The sequence below is a fragment of the Mus musculus genome, chromosome 18, assembly GCF_000001635.26.
Source record: "Mus musculus strain C57BL/6J chromosome 18, GRCm38.p6 C57BL/6J".
Lineage (NCBI taxonomy): Eukaryota > Metazoa > Chordata > Mammalia > Rodentia > Muridae > Mus > Mus musculus.
This window is the reverse complement of record NC_000084.6, coordinates 73569876-73593062: the sequence shown is the minus strand read 5'-3', so window position 1 is coordinate 73593062 and position 23187 is coordinate 73569876. Positions and strand designations below refer to the sequence as shown.

Genomic DNA, 23187 nt, shown 5'->3' with positions numbered 1-23187 from the left:
ATGGTCTTTGAGAAGTTGGTCTTAGTGAAGTTAAAGCCGGTATTTTCAGGCTGGGAAGATGGCCACGGGTGAAGGGCCTGTTGTGCAAGAATGCAAGCAAACCCTATGTGAAAGGCGCGTGCAGCAGTGTGTCCCTGCAGCGCCAGTTCTGGGGGTGGAGTGAGGTAGGCCCAGTCAGGTGAATCCCGGAAGCTCTCTGCAGAGCCAATCTACCAGAACCAATGAGCTCCAGGTTCAATAAGAGAACCTGTCTCACAGAAAGTAAGGTAGACAGTTCCTGAAGAGGTGAATGTAGACTAGAAAAAACACATTTAACACCAGGAACATGCATGTGCGCACACACATACTCTCTCTCTGTCTCTCTCTCTCTTACATTACAACCAGGAGTGTAAGTTAGAAAGGAGGAAAATTTGGTAGGAAAATTTCATTCTTAAGTAACTAGTTTGTCTCAGATGAAATTATATGAAAAAACACCAAGGAGAATACATTCAAGTTAATGGAAACAAGTCTTTATTAAGTAACTTTTAATATCAGAAAAATAAAACTCTTATAATTCTCTTTACAGCAAATATATAATATCAGTGCTTTGGCCATCTTAAGTTAAAGGCCCTTTATCATAAAATATATGGTTTTAAACTTTACTCAAATTGAATTTATAATCCCTATGACTTCCCTACATATACATAACAAAAGAGTGTAGTAAAATTAGCAAATACTAAACTATATTGATAATTTATCATTCTTAGTTTGTGGTTTTTAGAAACAGTACACGCACCTAATATATGTCGATTCCTTGGCTTATTAGTTGCAGTGTACGATGCAACAAAATAGGAAACACATGCTTGGTGGCATTCGTCCATATCTACAAGACGGCAGCTAGAGATTAGGATTCAATACTGACAATCAACTATCCTACAAGCAGTTAGCATTACATCATAATATGCCATCAAGGCAACTTTTTTATACTGAAAAAAATCAAAATAAAAACCGTTATTTGTAAACTTTATACGAAATGTAACTCTTCAAGTGGAAATAAAAAATAAAATTTTGTCTATTTACTATTGAATACACATAAGATTTCAATTTTTGTTATACTGAGAAAAAAAGCTCTTTTGTGTTGGGAAAATAACGCTTCAAAAAATAATTAGTAGAAAAACCCACCACTATAATGTTTTGTCCTTTCCATACCAGCAAATTTGGGGACATACTGAGGATGACGTTAAAACATCCACAGGTGAAATGTACAAGTGTGTCTTAAAGAAATCTTTCCTTGTGATTGGAAATAGGTTTGAAATGAAGTAAACTGATTGGAGGTTGTCACAGCTGCTTTCATGAATCATGCCAAGGGCATTATTATCTCCCTCCCCATCCCCTACATTACTAAAAAATAAAAATATATTTATAATGTGCAAGACAAATATGGATTGAACAAAAAATGTTTCACATTTTGAGCTACAGTCTAAATATTAATTAATAGCTTGATCAGACTAATGAATGGAATGTTCGCATTCTCAAATTTTCAGCCAATATAGGTGCTTCCAAAAGCCCATCCTGAAATGGGAAAACCCAGGCGGCCATTTCCACATTCACTGAGAGAGGCAATGGGTAGGAATTCACAATCAAAGACAACTGTATTCCTGATCCACTGAACATACCAGCCTTGAGCACTCTGGGCGAGATGAGAGTCAATGTAGCAGTTTTTGTCCCAAATTATAACCAGTGATCTAGTAAACTGCCATCAGCCCTATTATTACTAGTAAGTAATCAATGCTTTAAAAAGTTACTTGCAATCCTGCAGAATTAGGCAGAAGTTGTTGTAAAATAAAAAAACAAACCTGTTTTTGTCAAAACTGGCAGTGTGAAGAAGGCAGCACTGGAAGTGTCAGTCATCTGAGATGCCAGGCACCCTCCATAAACTCTTAGTGCGGCTAGGCTCTGGGACCCACTGACTACAATCTCAGATGGATACATTTTGCTCTTAGGTTACACAGCCAAGTACAACTTCCACTTTAACAATTCCTATACAAGCTATGTCTCTGAGTCTACAAGATAGTATTAATAATTCAAACCAAACTAATAGACAAGAGACCACTTAGGTTAGTGTTACCATAGCAGCCTTTTATAAGTGTACTAACAACTTTAGCCTAATCCCAATAAAGCCTGATAACAGTCATAAGAATTCATTAGGAAGTTTACTGGGGGTACCATTATACCCATGCCTTTATGAGTCCATATAGAGATATAGTATTTATGTATATATATATAGTTAAGAGTGAATTTGGATTGCCTGAGTAACAGCTGTCTGGCAAACTGGACATGACGGCGTTCTCTTTTCACAGATCTTGTTGGCACATTCCATGCAGAAGAGGTTGTGGCCACATGGAACTAGGGCAGCAATAACTTCATTCTCAAAGCAAATCACACAGTCGTGCTTTCTTCTTGATTCTGGAGGTGAGCTAGAGGTGGAACCACCATTGGAAGAGGAGTAACTATTGGTACCATTAGAAAAAGCAGGGATGTATATTGGAAGGCCAACATGGTTGCCTGTACTAGGTGGGTCACTCCTCACCCTTCGAGCAAGTGGGTGTTCTATGCTCTCAGGAAATGTAGGAGACAGACGAGGAGTTGATGGCTGACTTCCTCTACGCTGAGTCTTCATGTTACCAGAAGGATCACTCCCAAAGCCAGAGAGTGGGTTAACTGGTTCAAATGGAGTCCAGATAGTTTGAGCAGATGTTGGTAAAGAGTCAAAGGCAGGAGAGTCTACTGTAAGATCTTCTGAGCCTACAGATGGTAGTGTATCTCCAAACCAAAAGTTCCCTGTGCTAAATGGGCTTGTTGGACTAAAGTCAGCTAGCCTATTGCTCCCAAAATAGGAATCAGTGGAGCCACTTCCTAGAGAGCTAGAACTATCATTGCGATAGTTAGACATCATTCTTGCTCGGCTTGGAGGAACTGGATTGGAAGAGAGCCATGCAGAGCCAAGAGTGCCACCTTCAAAGCTCACATCGGTACCGTTATAATGGAAATCATTTTCTTCATTGAGCTCTATGTAGTTTCCGGTACGCATGGCGATATGCATTTCTATCTCTTCTCGTGCTCGATCAACATTTTCGGGCATCCCTGTGACTTCAAAGACTGGCTCCTTATCTCTGCTCGGAGTAACTATGTACGTGTGGGTCTGTTGCTGAATTCTCTTAATTGTTGCTCCTTTTGGTCCAACCACTAGCCCTACCACACGATAGGGGACCCTGACTTGGACTGTGGTTTGACCAGGCAGATTAGGACTACACGATAACCCTCCTAGTGCAGGACCATTTTTGTTTCGAGATGCACGAATCATAGAAAAGTGCTCTGCAGCCGAGAGGATTTCTCTTTTGGCCATGGCAACATCTTCTTTCCGTCCAGTGACAACAAAAATGGGTTCTTCACCACGAACAGGTGTCTTGATATACGTGTTTGTCTTGGCTCTCAGTGCTTTAATTTTACAACCTGTTAAAAGAAAACATTTCAGAATCAGTATCTACTTTAAAAATATTTGTAAAGGCAAACTAAGTAAAGCTCTAGAAATGCTCTTTAGTGTACAGTTGTTTATAGTTTCTTCCTCATAACTTAACATTTAATGCTGACATCCCCTAATTCCATGCACTACTACTAGAGATGGAAGAGATGTGCTTGTCTGGCATTCACTCTTTTGGAAGAGTGGGAACCCCTCCTGAGAGGTTACAACTCAGAAGTCTAGTTCTCTCTCAGCCATACATTGAAAAGATGTACAAAATAGTCTATAGGTAAAATATAAACCAGTAGGGGTGAGTTTTATAATAACTAACAATTTTTTACTTTGCAAAGATAAATTGGTGGCAAGAAAAATACTAACAAAGCCAGAGATAAGGTCATGTGATGTAGAAATCTATGGTCTTTTCATAGTCTAAGAATTTTTAATTTTCACATACTCTACAAATTTCACTTGATTTATTTTATTGCTTTAACATGACTCCTTTGTAAAATTCTATTGATAATAATGTTCATGGCTAGTGGCTATCTTTCTTCGGCTCCAGTTAAATTCCCGGGAGACAACCACAAAAGCATAGGATTAAAAAAAGTAATGTAAAATAATTTTTGCCTATTGTAAAGTTCTTGATCGATTAAAAAAACAAACAAACAAATATTGAAGACTCATGGAAGATGGCTAGAGGAACACCAGCTCCAAACCCAAACTAGATGCTTTAGTCCCAACCTCCAACTGTACCTAAGTTAAAATAAAACATGGGAGACAGTTAATTTTCCCTAATTCTTAACTTAGGTCTCCAAACTGTCAAAAACCAAAACTATGGCTTAAATCTCTGGAGTTACAGTTTTCAAAGAAGCAACAAGCAGATACACAGGATAAATTTATTTTCATGACTACATCATGCAATTATTTCCTCAAAAACATAAAGGAGGTGCAACTGAAGATAGTAGCCACAATCTGGGCAGGCTTTTTTGCTTTCCTTTCTTGTCCAACAAATCACTAATAGTTAAGCTAAAACTAAGGCTTTTTAGATACATAATCTTGAGCCCACATGCCTACAGTACATATATACAACTTCAAATGTCTCCAGCCTTTCCTGGTGGCAAGTTATTTCTTGGTATTCTGTTTAGTAAGATGATGCTTTCTCAATATAGCATGGGTTATACAGTCACTTCTTTGCATAGTGTATTTTAGCTGGTTCCTGACTTTCTACTTTTACTCTATAGCCATTTCTTCCACTCTTTTAAACTCTGTCATATATACTTCAACCTACGGCATATTCATGCTCCCTTGTCCCATGACTGAACTCTCCCCTCTCTAATCCCAGCTTGAATCCTAATTACTGTCTAGTTTTGGTTTAGGTGCCTGGTCCTCACTGATGCTCCTTCTCTGGCTATGTCTGTCTTCATGGATTACAGAGTTGCCATGTAACATTTATGGAAAGGAACGGTGCTAATTTTCAGTATTAGAACATTGGAGCTTTGCTATATGTTATTTTGGACCCTTTAATCCTTAGCTTTCAAGACTTCAATCTTCTGGTCCCATATTGCTAATCTCACCCATAGTGAAAGGACTAAAATTTAATTTTGTTTCTGGTTGTGCGTGTGCGTGTGTATAGTGCTAAGGAATGAACACAAGGGTCTCCTGCATATTTAAATATTAAAATTTAAATATCACAGCATACTTGAAGCAACTTAGCCCACCATGGAACTTCTGAATCCTAACCACAAACTGACTGAGATCCTCCTCCTCCTTCCAACAAACCATGGAAATGACAAAGAAAGAGCCTTTTCACTGTAGGTCTTAGGGACATTACCATGAAAACCCAGAGTCAGGTTCTCTGAAAACAAAATGTATTCAAGCATCAAGATGAAGCAATTCTTCCCCTAAAATTATTATTTTTTCCTTTATTTTATACTTTCAGAAATCTTATTGCTAGTTACATAGTTTAAAAGAACAAGCAGAATTTAAGAACTATACTGTTAGGTAAAAAGAAAACAACCCTCACTCCTAACTGTAAGCCCCAACCAGAACCTTAAGAGAAGCAGTTAGTTCAGTAGGGTTATCAGGAGGAGGGTGTTCTATCAAGAAATCACAAGTAAAATTTACACTACTGTGAAACATGAAAACGTTTTAAGTGCTATGGTAAGACTACATGTACTCAACCACATTAAAATAAAATGGGTATTGGTTACTGGTTACTTTTGAGTAAAAGTAAAAAGATTTGTTTTTACTTTACAATAAAATGAACTATGTGATCACAGCAAATCTTCTGTCTCTTTATACAGTCAAATCTTCCTCATAGTAGGTGCTATGGAGTGTGTGGGGCGACTAAGAACGGAGATCACATTCGCTGGATAGCATGCAATGACATAGATACCTAAGAAAATCTGAAAGGTAAAATACTAACTGGTTATATATTCTATATTCAGAGTATCATTTAGTTAAGAATAGTCTACACTCCGGGCTATACAGCTCTGTAAGAAGGCAGCCTCCTAAAATCTCATTCTTGGGCTCCAGACATGTTTTAGTGGCTAAGAGCCCTTTGATGTACAAGCATTAAGACCAAGTTCAAATCCCTAGAGCCATGTGAAAAGCCACCACAGGTGTATTTGTAACCCTAGTGCTAACAGGAGAGATGGTATCTAAATAAGGCTCCTGCATACACATGAGTATATAACACACACATAAAATGAAGAAAAAACAATCCCTTAACTCATTCCTAGTAACAGGCAGCCATGGCTCATCCAGCAGAAAATCATGGGCAATTAAGGGCAAAGCATTATCCAGAGTTTAGGCTTATCTCCTTTCCATGTTTACTAGTTAGTATCCACCAAGAGAGGAAGACATCTTTCTACAGATCTACTGTGGAGAGCTGGGAGCATAGCTTAGCTGGAGAGTGCTTGCCCAGCATACAGGGCAGAAACCTGGATCAGGTTATGGTTCAAGAACTACAGTACTACAAATTTCAGAGCTGTAATTTCAACTTAATTTGAAGTAAATTCCCTGAAATAAAGCCTACAGCTTACCTAGTTGGCATATAACCCATTTTCCCTTTCTATCAAGGGCTGTTTCGAGTTAAAACCCTCCAACTTGTCCTCTCTCTCCTTGGTATATGCAAGACATTCTATCTCAATTCTCAAGGTTAAGAGACCTCTTCCAAAGAAAGGGTGGCTCTCTTGTTCGGACTGGAGTTGGAAGAGGAGGAAACTCAGTTTTCAAACTATCAGTTGAAGTAAACTTTGTTGTGTTTTAAGTACACTTAAAAACTAATCAACAGAACCCTGGTTCTTGTGTATTCCCATGGTTTCAGTGGAACACGTGTATGATGGGCTGCAATATAAAATATCCTTTTTGGTATGGGTTACCATCATTAGATTTGGATGTTTTGAAGATCACCTAGTTCCAAGAAGCATGAGATGATGTATTTTCAACAAAGGACTGGAGTGAAAAGGAAGGAGAGTGTCACCAAGAGGAGCTGGGCTAAAGAGCCCATTTACAGAAGGCTGCTCTATGGTCATATAATCTAACTCTTAGAGGCCAGAGTCTAAATATATCTATGAAGGTGAATTTTTTTCTAGTTATCTGAAAGATACTGTAGATATCTAGAGCAAGACTGTACAAAGACTGTTTGCTTCTGTTCTTAAACCGGTGGCTTATTTAGATGGTGATAGAAAAGAACAGATGGCCATCTATATATTTTCCAATTTAAAGAAGAAGAAGAAGAAGAGGAGGAGGAGGAGGAGGAGGAAGAAGAAGAGGAGGAGGAGGAGAGCCATTATAGGGGGCTAGGAAGATAGCTCAATTAGTAAAGAGCTTGTTATAGCATGAGGACCTGAGTTAGATCCCCAGTAAACAGCCAAGCATGGTGGCATGCAAGTTTAATCCTAGTGCCTGGAGGGGCAGAAACAGGAGGATGGCTGGGTTTGTTGGGCAGTCAAGCTAGACTGGCCCAAAGGTCTCAAAAAATAAGGTGGACAGTTCCTGAGACATACCCTAATACTTGATGTGAACTCCAGACACCTGCACAAAAAGAAAGAGAAAAAGTAGTGTATGTAAAGAATTGAACCATTGTTTATGTGACTACTGGTGGAGTCGATAGTTAAGAAAAATGAAACTACTGCGAGTTGCAGAGCCTTCCCTCAAAGAAGGTACAGTCAATACATTGTGGGCAGCCCAGTTTCTGTGATGGAGCATTCCAGTACTCAGCCCAGCCTAGCCTCAACCTCTCAGACTCTGGAGTGCTAGAACCATCTACATGCCACAGGCTTTGCCTGAATACAGAATTCTAAGATGATTCTCTGCCTCAAGATTTCTGGCTTTTTGACTATGTGTAGTGGGTTCATACCAGAGACAGGTGGGTTTTTGAGCTTGAGGCCAGCTTGGACTAAATAGCAAGCTCCTGGCCAGTTAGGAGAGAATATTCTTGCCTGGAGTTAGACACAGATTTAGGTACTCCTGAAAAGAGATTTTAGAGATGTAAAATTATGCCTTAAATCAGCTTAATTTTGTTGTTTTTCTGAGACAGAGGCTCAGACTGCCCTGGAACTCACTATGTGGCCCAGTCTGGCCTCTGCTTTCAGAATGCTGGGATTAAAGGCATGTACTACCAAACCTGACTCAGTTCACTTTTAAATGGAGAGATTATCCTGATTACTAGGGAGGTTCTGACCTAATCTTGAGTTCTTATTTTAGACAAGTTAGAAATGAGCTCATGTGGAAGAAAGCAAACAATCCATGCTGTGAATTGCCTATGGTGACGATGGCAAGGAACTGTATTCTGGAACTGAGACCCGGACGATAGAGACCCCCATTTTCCAACTAAAATCTGCCAGCAACCTCAGGTAGGAGAGGATATGTACCCCATATGAGGATACTACACCTCTAGCTGAACACCTTGATTTAACTCTGAGACAGAGAACCAAGAGACACCACACACAGATTTCTGACCCACAGAAACTGAGATAATTCTTAAGCCTTTAAGGGCTCTATAATCTCTGCCCTGTGAGAGCTGACAAAAATATGCCTGTACTGTATTCTAATCTAGTATTCTACAAGACATTGTGAATCCTGTATTAACAAGGTTTGTTTTTAGTTCATTCAATTACATACAGCTCAGATTCTTTGACTTGCTTTAGTTCCCCCCTTTCTCCTGCATGCATGTGTGTGTGTATATCCAATGTCCTGCTCTATAAAATTTGACCTTCTTCCTTTAAGACGAGGTCTCACTGAACCAGGAGTTAGGCTGGTGGCCAAGCCAAGGTTTTTATGAGTGTTGGAGTCTACTCAGGTCCCTATGTTTATACAGCAGGAGCTCCTACCCACTGAGCCACCTCTTTAGCTCTGCTATAGTTTTCCAATGCTACTGCTAATTACCATACAATATCTATCTATCTATCTATCTATCTATCTATCTATCTATCTATCTATCTATCTATCTATCTATCCATCCATCCATCCATCCATCCATCCATCCATCCATCCATCCACAGAACTCTCACAACAAGGTTAAAATAAAAGCAGTAGTAAGACTGTTTTGTTTTCTGGAAGCTCTAAGGAGGTTATGTTTACTTGTAGATTTCGGTTGGTGGCAGAATTCACGTGTTTGTAGTTCTAGAACCATCTACATTCCTTGGCTTTTAATTCTTCTTTGTCTTCAGAACCAGCAGTCAAGCTTCTCATCTCTCTTCCTTAGCCTGAGCTCACACCAAGCTGGGACGTTTTCTACTTTTAGGGATTCCTGTGATCACAAGTGGGCTTACCAGATAATCCTAGCTATCCTTCACAAAGGTAAGCCCATGTCTTTAAGCACACCTGCAACATGCCTAGTGAAGCAAACATTTCAATTGCTTCTTTTGTGGTGATGGTGGGTTAGGGTTAAAAATCTTTGGATGTGTGGGGTTATTCTGCTAATTATATCACTCCTTCCATTCTTCCAAGTTCCCACATTTTGAAAGATGTATTGGCTCATTAGAATTTTAAACTCAATTTAGGAATATTAATCAAATGGCCTTTGGCTAGGGAGAGGTTTGGAGATCTATCAGTGGAAACTAATTTTTTGTTGTTGTTGTTTTTTTGTTTTGTTTTTTGTTTTGTAGAACTTTGTAGACCAGGCTGGCCTCGAATTCAGAAATCCGCCTGCCTCTGCCTTCTGAGTGCTGGGATTAAAGGCATGTACCACCACTGCCAGGCTGTGGAAACTAATTTTTTTTTTTTTTTTTGGTTTGGAGATTTATAAAAACACTGAAAAAGGATAGTGTTATTGATCAAATAGGAAAAAAAAAACATACTATAAGCTAAGTATTTGTAAGGACTCTTATATAAAGATGGGAGATCTGTCCCTTCTGGATCTGTCTAGGCTTGACTGGACTGTGTCCGTCAAGATATTTCTATCTAAATCACTTCTTAGGCTCCAAGAGCATTTTACTAATCCTGAACTTTTTTAGTTCAGCTTAATGACTGAGTTTATCCACTCGAATGTCTTCCCCTCCCCCACCCCCTAAAAAGTACAATAAGAAACATGGTCATTTCCAATTTCAAGGAGTTCATGTCCAAGAGATGCAATTAATAGTTACTTTAAGGAACAATAGCTACTTAAGGAACAGGTTCCAAAGCAGTGGGAGCACACAAAAGGATTATCACTTTAAAATACATAATATATGAAAGGCTTCAAGGGCCAGGAGATGGATGGTGAAGAGCTTGCTACATACACGCGAACCTCAGTTAGGATCCCTAAGGCTACCTAGTGAAGCTAATCTAGATGAATCAGTGAGCTCCAGGTTCACTGAGAGATCTTGTCTCAGAAGATAAGGTAGAGAGTGGCTAAAGACAAAAAGCTAACACTGACCTCTGTCCTCAACATGTAAGCACAGGCCAACTTCAAAGGTATTTTGAAGAGGCTTTAAAGAAGTTTTGTCAAGTAGGGAGGAAGTGCAAAAGCAGGAAACTGGTGCCCTGGGGATATTAAAACTAGTACAGCATTTTGATATCTTCAGGTGACAGAATGGGGAGGGAGTCATCTCCAATTGCAGACTGGGACGCAATCTTGCAGGTAGGAAAGATTTGGGGGAAGATGGTTCGTTGAGATGAAATGCCCTTACAACAATCGGCAGAAAAAGGAGAGAGTGACAGTGCTCAGGACAAGGCCTCCCAGAACCACCTGGGTTTGCTGTCTAGGGCATTTGGTGTTCCTGATCTTTTTTAAAACAAGTTTGTTTTTCAGAAATTACACTCACTATACTTTCCAATTATTTAATAAATTAATGTAGTGTGCATATGTATATAGTGAGTTAAGAAAACTTAAGCCCTTAAAGACAAATCTCAAAACCATGCCCATTTTAACTTCTGGTAGTCCTCTGCAAACACTGGGAAATTATGCAGACATTCTTTAAATAAAAATGGGAAGAAAAGATAATGTGAATAGCTCACATTATCTTCAAGAAAAATAGAATTTATTGGTCTTGAAGTAAATTCATTTTACTCCTAGCATTAAGTGGCAAAACCTAATTATTTTCAGTCTCTCTCATCTCATAAACGTGTGCAGTTTCTGTTCATTTTTTGTTCAGCTATTTTCTTAAATAGCTTGGGATTCCTTCCAAGCATACATACCTCTCTCTCCCAATTAACACAATGGAACTTTGAAAAATAGAAATTTTGTGTATGGCTTTAAGTTTATCAAACAGGGATGGGAAGACAGCTAATGGTAAGTAAGAGGAACTGAGTTCACTCCTCAAAACCTACATAAAAAGCCAGATGTGTTGGTGTGCACCTGTAATCTCAGAGCAGACAGATCCCTGGGGGTGTGGTCCTGCCAGCCTAGTCTGAGCAGCTCCAGGCCAAGGAGAGACTGCATCAAAAAACAAGCTGGGGGACTGGAGAGCTGGCACTGGGGTTAAGAGAGTACTTGCAGCTGTCCCAGAGGACCCTAGTTTGGTTTCTAACATTCACATTAGTCATTTTAAACCAACTGTCATTCCAATTCCAGAGGGTTTGATGCTCTTCTAGCTTTACTATGTGCAAGCAGGCACTCTCTCCTCTTCCTCCCCTCCCCTCCCCATCTCCCGCCCTCCCCGTCCCTCCCTATCTCTCTTCTTCAACACCAAACCAAACTAGTTGTCCCTGAGAAACGACACCCATGGCTGACCTTTGGCTTTCACAAGGAAGTACATCAGTATGAAACACAAGCACATACACAAACAGTAGATTAACTCAGTGTCACAGCTACCACATGGAAATAATTTACAATCTAGTTCAAATAAATTACAATTGGAACAGGGGCTGGAGAGATGGCTCAGCAGTTAAGAGCTGGCTGCTCTTCCAGAAAACCAGACCTCACATGGCAGCTCACAATTGTCTGTAACTCCTGTTCCAGGGGATCTGACATCCTTATAGAGACATAAATGCAGTCAAAACACCAATATACATTAAAAAAATAAAAATAACAACAACAACAAACCCACTGGAACAATCAGAACGTCACATGTGGACAAACTATCATGAATCAGTTAGTGAACTTAAAAACAGGTCATGAAGCCTCTATTTACCTCTTTGTCATGTGAGAGGAATTAGTAGTATTAAAAAGTTTCCCTCATTAGTAATAAAAAGCTTACTCGAATGGGTTATATAGCTGATATGCTTGTCATGTTGAAGGCCCTAGGCTCATCCCTGTCGTCCTTCCCTCTCGAAGCTAATCCTAACCCACATGATTCAGCTTTAGAACCAATCCTCATCCCTCCACTGTTTCTTACCAACGTTTCATGAGCAAACTCATCTGGTACCAGGGAGGCTGGAAGTAGCTTTGAAACAGTCAGGATTTGTAAAGAACTCCAGTTTTCTTTTTGAGACAGGGTTTCTCTGTGTAGCCCTGTCTGTCCTGGAACTCACTCTGTAGACCAGGCTGGCCTTGAACGCAGAAATCCACCTGCCTCTGCCTCCCAAGTGCTAGGATTAAAGGTGTGCGCCACCACTGCCCGGCCAGCACTCCACTTTTCTAAAACTTCTCTCCTACACACATTTTCACCTACTCTTCATAGCAGGTCCTTTGGTGACTTGAGGGCATTTTAGCTGCTGTGTTAGATCTTAGACGCAAAGGATCTTAGTTTCACACTCTTTTCACTGCTCTTTATTCTTTTCCTCTAAAAACAACACTATTTCACATGCTTTGTAATATAGTTAAGTACAGTTAACAAGAGGAGCCATATTATTTGATTTTTATAAAGTTCCTTTCACATTATAAGAACTCAATTTCAACATTATATCTTGATGTCTAATGAACATTAGCTGAGTCTAAAAAGAGAGTATCTCTATGCTCAGTCTGTATGCAAGGAATCCCCAGATCCACAAAAGCAGCCAGGTAACGCTGTTGTGGCACGGAGACAGGTGAATCTCAGCTTCCTTAAGTCAGCCAGCCTAACCAAAAATGGGGAGTGCAGGCTCAGTAGGAGACGCGGTCTCACAAAAATAAAAGAGTTGGTAGGGGAAGACATCTAAGATCCTTCTCAGGCTTTTGTAAATATGCACACCTGCATACATGTGCACACATGCATTAAATGCCTAACACCTAAAGAGAAACATTTACATTGTAAAAGATGTTAAAAGTGTTATAAACTCAAATATGGAGTTACTCTAACTGGTGATCTGAAATCTAGTTTACTTCTACATGACTTTAGGGTTTTTTTCTGGATAAAGTTTAGATTATGAGCCCCATGAAATATTCTAGTTCTATGCATTTACAAGTTAGAATTGTATAAAGTTAAAAAAAATGATGATAAACCCTCCCCAAAGAACTGCTCAAAGCTACAGACTAGTAATTTTTTGATGTATTTTTATTATTTGTGTGTTTGCACATGTTTGTGTGTTATAGGGGCTCAAGTAGGCCTGTAGAGGGCGCAGGATGTCTTGTAGCTGGAATTCAGGCATTTGTGAGCTGACCAATGTAGGATATGAACCCTGGTCCTTGTGGACCATCTTTGCTCTCCTCAACTATTGATTCTAAAATTCCCTCTTAAGTATGTTAGAGAAGAGTTCAAATATAAGACAGTTTTCCATGCTAAAGATCTTATGTTTATACCCTTTAGAAAATTTCAGAATTACCAGGCTAGGGATGTAGCTCAGTGGTAGAGAACCTTGTCTAGCACACATGGGGGTCCTGGGTTAGATCTCTAGCACCACCCAAAAACAAAACAAAACAATACAAATTTTAGGTGTAATCAGTTATCTATAAATGATTCTCTTTAAGACTAGCTTAACCTTTTGCTAGAAGTACATACTACAAACTTTCAAAAAATTTTACCTTATTTCTTATAGAATTTGTCTGTATACTTTAAATTACACAATAAATGTATACTAATGGCATCTCAAATTTCACCCTCACAGCACAAAGTAGGTTTGGGGCTAGTCAGAACAGAACCTGAACAGGTTTTCTCCAAATAGGAAAAAATGGAGGCGTAAAGGATTTATCCCAAGTCACAGGCAACAATGGGTAAGTTAACATTAGGTTAGAGAAGGCAAAGGTGAGGCGTGGTATAAGAGGGAACACTGCTCATGACAAAATCCTTCATGTCTAGCTCCAACTGCATCTGCAAGTATCAGTAACAAATTCTCTTTATTCTTTTACAGCTAAGCCTTACTATTTCTAGCTACTATGTGAGGTCAAATAAGGCTTTCCTTACATGCAGTGATTTGTAGTCTTCTGCTTACTAGAAAGCCAATAACCACACATTCTGAATATTTAACTTAAAAAACTTGCATTAAAGAGTCTAAAGGGTGAATAATAACAAAACTTCTCAAAATAGGCCACAGACAACTATTCAAACAGCATTATGCTATGCATATATTTAACTTAGTTGAGCTTGCTAATTCTAGTATTAGAAAATTGTCTGGGTATGATAATATGCTTGTAATCCTAGCACTCATAAGGCTGGGAGAGAGATCTTAAGTCTGACTGGAAGCAAGCCTGGAATAAAAAAAAAAAAGTAGTTTAAAAGCCTTTATTAATCACCATATCGCATTTTGCAAATCTCTATATAGTAACTAGTGGTATCTTAACTTAAAAGCTGAGGCAGGAAGCTAGCCTAGGACTACATAGCCAGAAGCCTTCACAAAGAAAAACACTTTTAAAATTTCCAAAACAAAACAAAACAAAATGGCAGTTTTAATCATGATTTAAGTACTTATTTGGTGTTTCCTAAAACAGGATCTCTTTCTTCTTCTCTTCTTTCTCATCTCACCAATGGTAGGTAAATCCTCTACCACTGGCCTATATCCCTAGAAAATGTTAACTGCAAACATATTTAGTTTTTTTTTTTTCAAAAATTTCACTTGAATTTAAATTACTAATAGTGAAAATAATACTGTTTAAACTGGCCTAAACCTAGATGTACTAAACTATCTTTTAGAACCTCAGGTTCAACATCTGCAAAATGTCTTAACAGTTACATGGCACTGGTAAAATATCCAGTAGTATTTTAGCAAAGAAATAAAAAACAACCCCTTTCCCCAAAGAGGGTGGTGGTGGGAGTAGGGAAGGAAGACAGTATGATTTTAGCGTTGTTCTGAAATTCTTTAGTGAAATAAATATGTACTTCTCAATGGGAAATCTATGCACAGCAAGACCAGCAAGTACTCGGTTTCTCCTAATCAAATACTACCCACAACTTGAAACATTGGGAAGGTTTCCCCCACCTCCCCTAATACACAGTCACTGGAGATGAGTGGTTACCAAGACAGTTCAGTCAATGAGGAAGTTTTCTAAATGGTCTAGACCTCAGTGACATCTAGAATATAAGAGCATCATCACACAGATAAAAATTTAAAAAAAATTTTTCATTTTATCTTATTTGTTAAAATTTTTGTATGATGTACATTTTTCTTAGTATAGATTATACTGTGGTATGTATAAACTGTATAATGTGGTACAACTTTTTTTGGGGGGAAAAGAGTATACAATTAAAAAAACTTTTCGAGATCTATTAGGTAAAAAACATACTATCAATTAAAGTCATATCAAAAGTAGCTGAAAATGAACACTTATCTGAAACTCAATTTATGGCATTTAATATTGATAGTAAAGAATATTTAGAGTTCTACTATAAGTCTCTTTTTAGACTTACTGGAGAGTAGCAACTGTGTAAATTATAATAAAACCTGTTGTCTTCAGTCAAACCTGTCAACTATTAATGTCTTGCAGGAACTACACTTAAAAACGGAGATATTTCATATTTATAAAATGAGATCTTACAAATATTTTTAGTGTGTGCACGCCTGTGCGCCCATGTGGAGGCTGGAGGCTGATGGTGTATGTCCTCCTTTATGGTTCTTCACTCTGTTTTTTGAGGCAGGGTCTCTTGCTGAACCTGGAGCTCGATGGCTCGACTAGCTGGTTAGCAAGTCTCCAGGATCAGAGCTAGGGTTATAGCCATATGGCACCAGATCTAGCTTTTTACATGGATGCTAGGGATTTCAGTTCAGAACTTCATGCTTGTGAAGTAAGCATTTTACCTCCTGAGTCAGCTTCTCAGCCTTAGACTTATTTTGTTGTCTATATTTAAAGATATATCTCTTAATTTCTAATTTATCCTATTAAATATAATTAGTAAAATTTATTACAACTGTTAGTTTCACAATAAATACAACACTTACAAAACACAACAACAGTAATAAGACTAATTTAACATATGGAAAAGGCCACGCTCCTGGGAGTAAAACAGGAGGTCAAATGCTCCGCCAGTCTTCATCATTATTAAAACTGGTCCATGGAGAGGAAGGATGAAGAGATGGCTCAGGACTTGAGTTCAGTTCCCAGCATCCACATCAGGCGGCTTGTGCTTTCAACTCCAAGGGTATCTGACTCTAGTCTCTGCAGGCACCTGCACTCACACACACATACAGATACAGAATTTAAAAAGAAGCAAGGTCTTGGGATTGGAAAGATAGTTCAAACATTTAGTAACACTCACTTGTGACTCTTTTGGGGAATCTGGGTTTGCTTCCCAGCACCGTATGGTGGCAGAGTCAGTTTTAACTCCAGTGACAAGGGGCCCTACCTCCCTCTTCTGACCTTTCTAGACACCAGACACACAGATACACACACACACACACACACACACACACACACACACACATACATGAAGGCAAACACTCAATACACATAAAGCTTTTTAAAAGGGGAGTAGGGCTTTCCTGGGGTTAGGTAGAAATACATGTTTGTGAGCCCAGGCTACATGATAAAAAACTTTTTTAATGACAAAAACAAAATAAGAGTTTCTTTTTTTTTGAAAGACAAAGCCAGAGGCTGGCTATCTCCAAGTGCTGCCAGCACTTTGCTAACTGCATGCATGACTCAGACTTCCATTTATCCTATACTCTTTGCTTCAGAGCTGGTCATGAATGTCTCCATCTGTGACATAATTGTTTCCAAAACTAATTAAGAGATGTCAAAGAGAAAATTATGACTTCAGGTAATGAATGAGATGGCAGGAATGGCTAATTCTTAAGGATGAACATTCAGCTCCTCCAAAACAAACAAAAAACTCAGAATGGTCTACCCCACCCCCACTCCCCAGCTCACTTTTTGAAAACTCACTAGTGTCGGTTCTCCCAAGGAGAAGATTTGCACAGTGAAAGGATGTGACTGTTAGAAGCCACTTAGCTCTCTCTAAAGGAGTGAGCAAGCACAGGTCTATTACCATGCTGCTGGGGTGTGTTATTACCATGCTGCTGGGGTGTGGGATGGCACAGGCTCAATGATCCACTATTGAATGGTTCCAAAAGGAAAAGGGCAAGCCTTTCTGCTCTTAAGACAGAGGAAGATGACATACTTTTAACAGTACCCACAACTCTAGGGATTAGTACAAGAACAGTCAGCAATTTTGTCTCCATGTTCTAAGACATAGATTCATATTTCTTTACTAACCAATAAGCACAGCCCCCCCCAAAAAAACCTAAGACAATTATCATGTGATAGCACAAAATAAAAGCTTGCCATTTCAGTTTATATAAATACTACCCATGTACAGTTAAGGTGCTTAAGAATGCAAAGGACAAAAGTTCATGTTAAACTCAATCTACCAACATACAGACAGCACCTTGTCACGTGGTAAAACTACGGAGCAAACGTTCTTTCTTCTCTTGTGCTTTGCACACAAGCACATGAACACTGAATTAAGTTCTGCTGTTTTCCCACTATGCCATTCAAATCTCTACATTCCACAGCCTCAACAATCCCGTACCAGGCCATTTCCCCCCCCCTCCAGTTTACCATATTCTAATTAGTAATGAAATTTGGGTATTTTCCAGTCACCACCTAGCAGGTCTCCTCCACACTTTCTTCATGTTGTTCAATACTTGTATCTTTGTTTGCTAAGTTGCATTCTCTATGTATGTTCTTGTGTGTATTGCCTTCAAGTAATTACTTTCGTGCCATTCTATTAAATGGTTAGTTTTTAATAAAGAGCAGAAATTCTGTATAAATCAACCTCAAATTTTTAGTTTACTTACTTTTCATAAACTCATTAACCAGCAAAATCAAGCACTCTTTCAATGATATTAAATGAAAAGCCACCTCATTATGGACCTATAAATAAAATGCATTTTTATTTCATGTACATAAAAATTTCCTCATGAGCTATTATCCTGATCAGCTCCTACTGGCAAGTGAGATGTGAAACTGATTAGTCAAACAGTTTGAAACAAGCTCTTTCTTTCTTTCTTTCTAGGTACCATATAGGCTTTTTTTTTTTAATCAAAATCCTAGCAACGAGAGCCACCTCTTACATGTGAGGTCACCAATCTCTTATTTATGTGTACTTTAGACCACTTGGGAAAATGAGATCATTCCACCAGCAGTGCCATATTTGACCTCAACAAGAGGCAAGTTTCAACCATGTTGTATTACAGCATCAGCAGCAGCAGGTAGTAAAACGGGGCAAAACCTACACCGAAGCAAACAGAACCTTCCCTAAAAATGTCGGATACCAAGGTACTCTGTGCATCCCCTTCCCCCACCTTCACAAACCTACTCCTGGAATCTGAGACATAGGTCCTTTGTCTGAACAATGTGGGAGGAGTCTGTCTGGGGAACGGGTGTGCTAGCAAGTGAAGAAAATTTATCGAAAACTGCACTAACGCATAAAGTTCCTTAATTACCCAAATGCCCAGTTTTCCCTTCACGGTACAGGCTAAAGTGTTCTAAAAGACTGACACTAGCGCTTTTTGAAAAGAGAAATGAGAACACTGAGCACCTAAGATCAACAGAGTTGGGGTGCGCTTCTAAAGCCAAGTTTCTGAATAGCGGAGGGAGGAGGTGATCCGGCCACTTGAACATCTCTTCCCTCTCAAATGCTGCCCATGCCTCCATGTCGGTCCACTTCTCAGCACAAGCAGCTCTAAGGCAGGCCGATTGCTTTTTACCGGCCACTCGGCTACACAAACTTCCAAATCTCGAAGCTCTCGGAAACTATTCCGTGACCCACAACTTCTGACCTGACCTCACCATCTCACTGAGGTTTCTGGGGCCGCGCCAGCCTGGGGTTCCACGAATACACCAGACTGGGTGGCCCAAGAAACTTAACACTTCTTGTCCGGCTGAAGAGGCGGAACGGCGTGGGTTTTCGCAAGGTGACCGGTCCCTTTCTCGGCGACCCAGACCCCTTCTCGGTGGACTTGGGGGACTCTCTCGGTTCACTCTTCTGTCGCACGCTCGTCTTTCTTTTCCGTCTCCCACCCACGCCCAGGGCCGTGCCCAGACAGACAGACCGACCGACCTCCGTGCACTCACCCTGGCGTCCGACAATCTCAGCGACATGCTCGGAACTGGGCACGGGGACGCACTCGGTGGTGTTGACGCTCTTCCTTCTCAGCAGGGCCGCTTGCTCTCCGTTCAGGGCGGCAGCGGCGGCCCCGCCGCCGCCGGGGCCGTAGGCGTGGGACAGCATCGCCGCCATCATGCCCTGGGCATCGTCCCCTCCGTACAGCACCCCTGCCGCCGCGGCCTCCCGGGCATCGAAGCCCGCGGCCGGCAGCAGCACCGACCCCAGGGGCCCGCCCGGGATCGGCTGAGTCTGGGAGGCGGTGGCCGCGGGCGGCGACAACAGCAGCAGCGACGGCCGGTCCTCCTCCTCTGCCTCCTCCAGCTCCTCCTCCTCCAGCAGTTCTCCGTCCAGCTCCGCTTCCTCCCCCTCCTCTTCGTCCACCTCCAGCTCCAGCTCCGCCGTCTCGGAGGTCGCGAGGCGGCCAGGCTCCTCCGGAGCCAGCCCGGTCGCCCGCCGGGCCTGGCACTGCGCCGCCGCCGCCGCCGCCACCGCCGCGGCCCTGAGCGCCGGGGCGCCGGGCTCCGCCGGGCTGGGGTCGTCGAGGCCTAGCGCGGCCAGGCGCTCCCTCAGCAGCAGCCCGTCCCCTTCGAGCTCTGGGCCTCCCGCGGGCGGCGGCGGCGGCAGCGGAGGCGGCTGCGGCAGGGGGGCCGGGGCCGCCGCCAGGGCCAGGGCCAGGGCCGCGGAGCTGCCGCTTGGCATCGCGGCGGCGCGCTGTCAATGGCGGCGGCGGCGGCGGCGGGAGCGTCAGGCGCGGCGAGCAGCCGGCCCCATGGCGGACAGGGCCCCGGCCCTGCTCAGCGCGCAAACACCTTTCCTCGGGGGAGGCGGCGGCGCCCGCGCCCCGGGCTGAGGAGCGCCAGGGCCGCCGGAGCGCGCGAGGGCGGGGTGGAGGGGCCGGGAACGGAGCCGAGGTAGGGAACTAGGTGGGTGGGTGGGGACGGCAGCGGCTCCCCTCTCAGGGTTTCTTTTGTTTCATGGCCTTAACCAGCCCCCGGCGCGCGCGGCGGCGGCGGCGACGCCCCACGCCGCTCTCCGAATGAAGCCGGCGCGCTCTGATTGGCTGCTTTTAATCTCCGGGAGGAGCCCGCCCTCTCGTCCCGCAGCCTTCTCGCTCGTTTCCCTCGGCCCCACCCCCGCCCTCTTCATGGGCCCCGCCCCGCCTCGCCCCAGACCGTTCGGATTGGATGACGAGAACGAGCCAGTCTTCGAAGCCGGCTCCTTCCGTCCCTCCCTCCGCCCCGCCCTCCTCTTGCGGGGCGTGCTCTCGAGGGGAGCAACTAGATTGTTCCATTTACACGCCACTCTTTGTGACGTAGCCGGGCGCCCGGGGAACGGGGCGGGAGGAAGGCGCGCGAGGCGAGAAGCAGAGAGGGCGGAGCGGATGTCTGCGCAGGCGCGTGCGCCTCCGGCGCGGACTCGGGATCTTTTTTTTCCTTCTCGCGGTGCTTCCCGTTCTGTGGTCTGTCTGGGGCGGTGTTAGGGAACGCACCGATTGAGAAGCCGGGCTTTGGGGCTGCAAGCACGGGCCGCTGGGCGGTGTGCGGAAGCGACACTGCCTTTCAGGCTGGCGAACCGGCGGAGGCGGAGGCGGAGCCGGAGTGCCAGCCTAGCCACTCGCGGGGGTGGTTTCCTGAGCCGCGTGGCTCCGGGGCCTTCTCTGCCTCTCCCCGGGACTGCTCCTCCCTCCGGTTGGCCGCCCACGCCCGGCCGGCCAAACTTCCCTCGCGGCGCTGCTTCCTTAGTCTGGGGCCGGGAGAGCTGAATTTTAAGTCCTCGGGGCTTTTGAAAGGAAATGAGTTGGGATTGTCCTCGTCTTCCTGCAGCCTTACAAGCCCTCCCTTTAGTACCAACTAAGCCTTTCCACGTTAGCCTAGACCTCCCGCCTGGTTTAAGTGAGAGAATTATAGCAACAATGGAGCCCTAAAGTTTCTAGTGGCCCCGTTATTAATATAACACCTACTTCACACCAGACACGTTTCAAGTACGTTTTGCCACGAAAAAATCTAGTTCTCTTGAGGTTTGAAGTGTATCTTCATTTTCCCACTGTATTGGATTCATTCTCTACACCTTGTTGCGTACAGTTTGTCATGATACAACTCTTGGCTCTTACCACCACCACCACCACAGTACGATAAAGAAAGCGGAATTAATGCCTTCCATTCGCTATTTTGTGATCTAAGCCATTTGCAGAAATCTCTTTCCATCTCTAATCAAAAGGGCTGGAGAATTTTTGCTAATACTAAACCTTCCCTGTTACCCCAAGGTTTCACGCACTAGCTGTCATAAATGCTCGTTTGTAGATGTAGCTGTGGAGCATGGATTCCCAACCCCGCCTGTATATAAAGGTATTACAGAAAGACCTGACTTGGTGGCTAGGTCTGTAATGACAGCTCTCAGCGAATGGGCTCTGGATTATCTCTGGTTCTAGCTACACATAGGGAAATCACGTTTTTATTTTTATTTTTTGTTTTTTTTCGAGACAGGGTTTCTCTGTGTAGCCCTGGCTGTCCTGGAACTCACTTTGTAGACCAGGCTGGCCTCGAACTCAGAAATCCACCTGCCTCTGCCTCCCAAGTGCTGGGATTAAAGGCGTGTGGCACCACTGCCCCGCCATGTTTTTTTTAAAGATAATGACCACCACCACTCTCAAAGACAGGAAGAGGCATAGTCTAAATATTTTGATCTAGTATACCTGTGCTAGGGGCCTAGTTCTAAAAGTCAATAGGTTATCAAGTTGAAACTTGTCCCCGGGTTTGACAGAGTTTACAAAAGTCTTAATTTATGAGATGTGTTTTATGTTTGGGGTTGAGGGTGGGCTGCGGGGGTTGTGGGGGGTGCGACGGCGGGGGGACGGACGGACGGACAACGACTGAGGTACTTATTTCACATCAAAGCAGACCTGTCCTCTAGGTTCTTCCAGCAGCCCTCAGTAGCTACCAGTTACAGGATTTGGCTAGCTTACCCCACCTTCTCTACCCTTAACTCTCCAGCCCAGAGGCTGGGCTGCCCTTCCCCCAGAGGCTCTTCCCAACTTAAACTAGACTTTTTTTTGTTACTGGCCACTTTTGTGTCTTTGGCCTCCTGCTGGTTGTGCTTGGTTCCCCTTCCCCTCCCCCTCCCCCTCCCAGACTTGACTTAGATTGGTCAAGTACACTAGGGACTCTTCCCGATGTTCCCGCCTCTACTTACCCTCCGTTCTTCCCTCCCTCCCTCCCTTCCTTCCTTCCTTTCTTTCTATGAGATCTCACCTACCTTTCCAGTTTGGTGGCTCTTCACTGGTTTTGCCACCAGTGCATAGTTAATGGTGTCTTAAGGGCATTGAGTCTTTTAAAACATACCAGTGAATAACCAGTGACTTATAGAATATGCACTGGTTATTACCTGATGTTTCAGTTTATTTGGGTAGAATTTTTATAAAAGCATATCCACCAAGGGAGAAAGCCAAATAAAACATGCAGTGGACATATTGGTTACTAGAAAGGAGTGTAGTCTAATGCAAATAGAAACTCTTGGCAGCCTTGCTTTTTGTGAATTGTCTTAAATTCTCTTTCCCAGGCCCCAAAGTAACAGCTTCAGCAGGAACTCTGGTCCACCATTAAAAATGGAAAGACAGATCATGTACAGTAGGTCCACCAAGACGAGATTCATTTCAGAGTTTTAGAAAGATGCTAAGTGGTTTAATTTAGGTGTTCACCATAAGAAAGTTGCTTTCGCTTTCACTTTCACATAATAAATGAGGGTTCATGTGTCCCCATACACAAATATATATTCATGCATTAATTTATATGTGATCAATATTGTGATTTATGAACAAGGTAGGAAATATTGAAACTTACCAACCTTCCCATTCGGGCCTAAATTTATTGT

At 42.5% G+C, this 23187-nt stretch overlaps 1 protein-coding gene across 2 annotated transcripts; it reads right to left on the bottom strand.

The window, feature by feature from the left end:
- Positions 1–484: 484 nt before the first annotated feature.
- Positions 485–20426, bottom strand: Mex3c (mex3 RNA binding family member C). 2 transcript variants are annotated; one of them, NM_001039214.4, is made up of 2 exons: positions 19287–20358; positions 485–3492 (listed from the first exon to the last, which is right to left on the bottom strand). In NM_001039214.4, the coding sequence occupies exons 1-2, from the start codon at positions 20017–20019 to the stop codon at positions 2267–2269; spliced, it is 1959 nt and encodes a 652-aa protein (NP_001034303.3). In that variant the 5' UTR covers positions 20020–20358; the 3' UTR covers positions 485–2266. The 2 variants fall into 2 exon arrangements, with proteins under 2 accessions (NP_001034303.3, XP_011245234.1); XM_011246932.3 differs by lacking the exon at positions 485–3492 and adding an exon at positions 4725–16377 and having other exon boundaries at positions 19287–20426.
- Positions 20427–23187: the final 2761 nt, after the last annotated feature.

What these genes read in the sequence shown, in the direction of transcription:
- Mex3c (NM_001039214.4), bottom strand. Translation starts at nt 20,019, where the DNA reads ATGCCAAGCGGCAGCTCCGCGGCCCTGGCCCTGGCCCTGGCGGCGGCC. An exon ending in TGAGATTGTCGGACGCCAGG is followed by an intron (nt 3,493 to 19,286) that starts GTGAGTGCACGG and finishes TTCTTTTAACAG; the next exon opens with GTTGTAAAATTAAAGCACTG.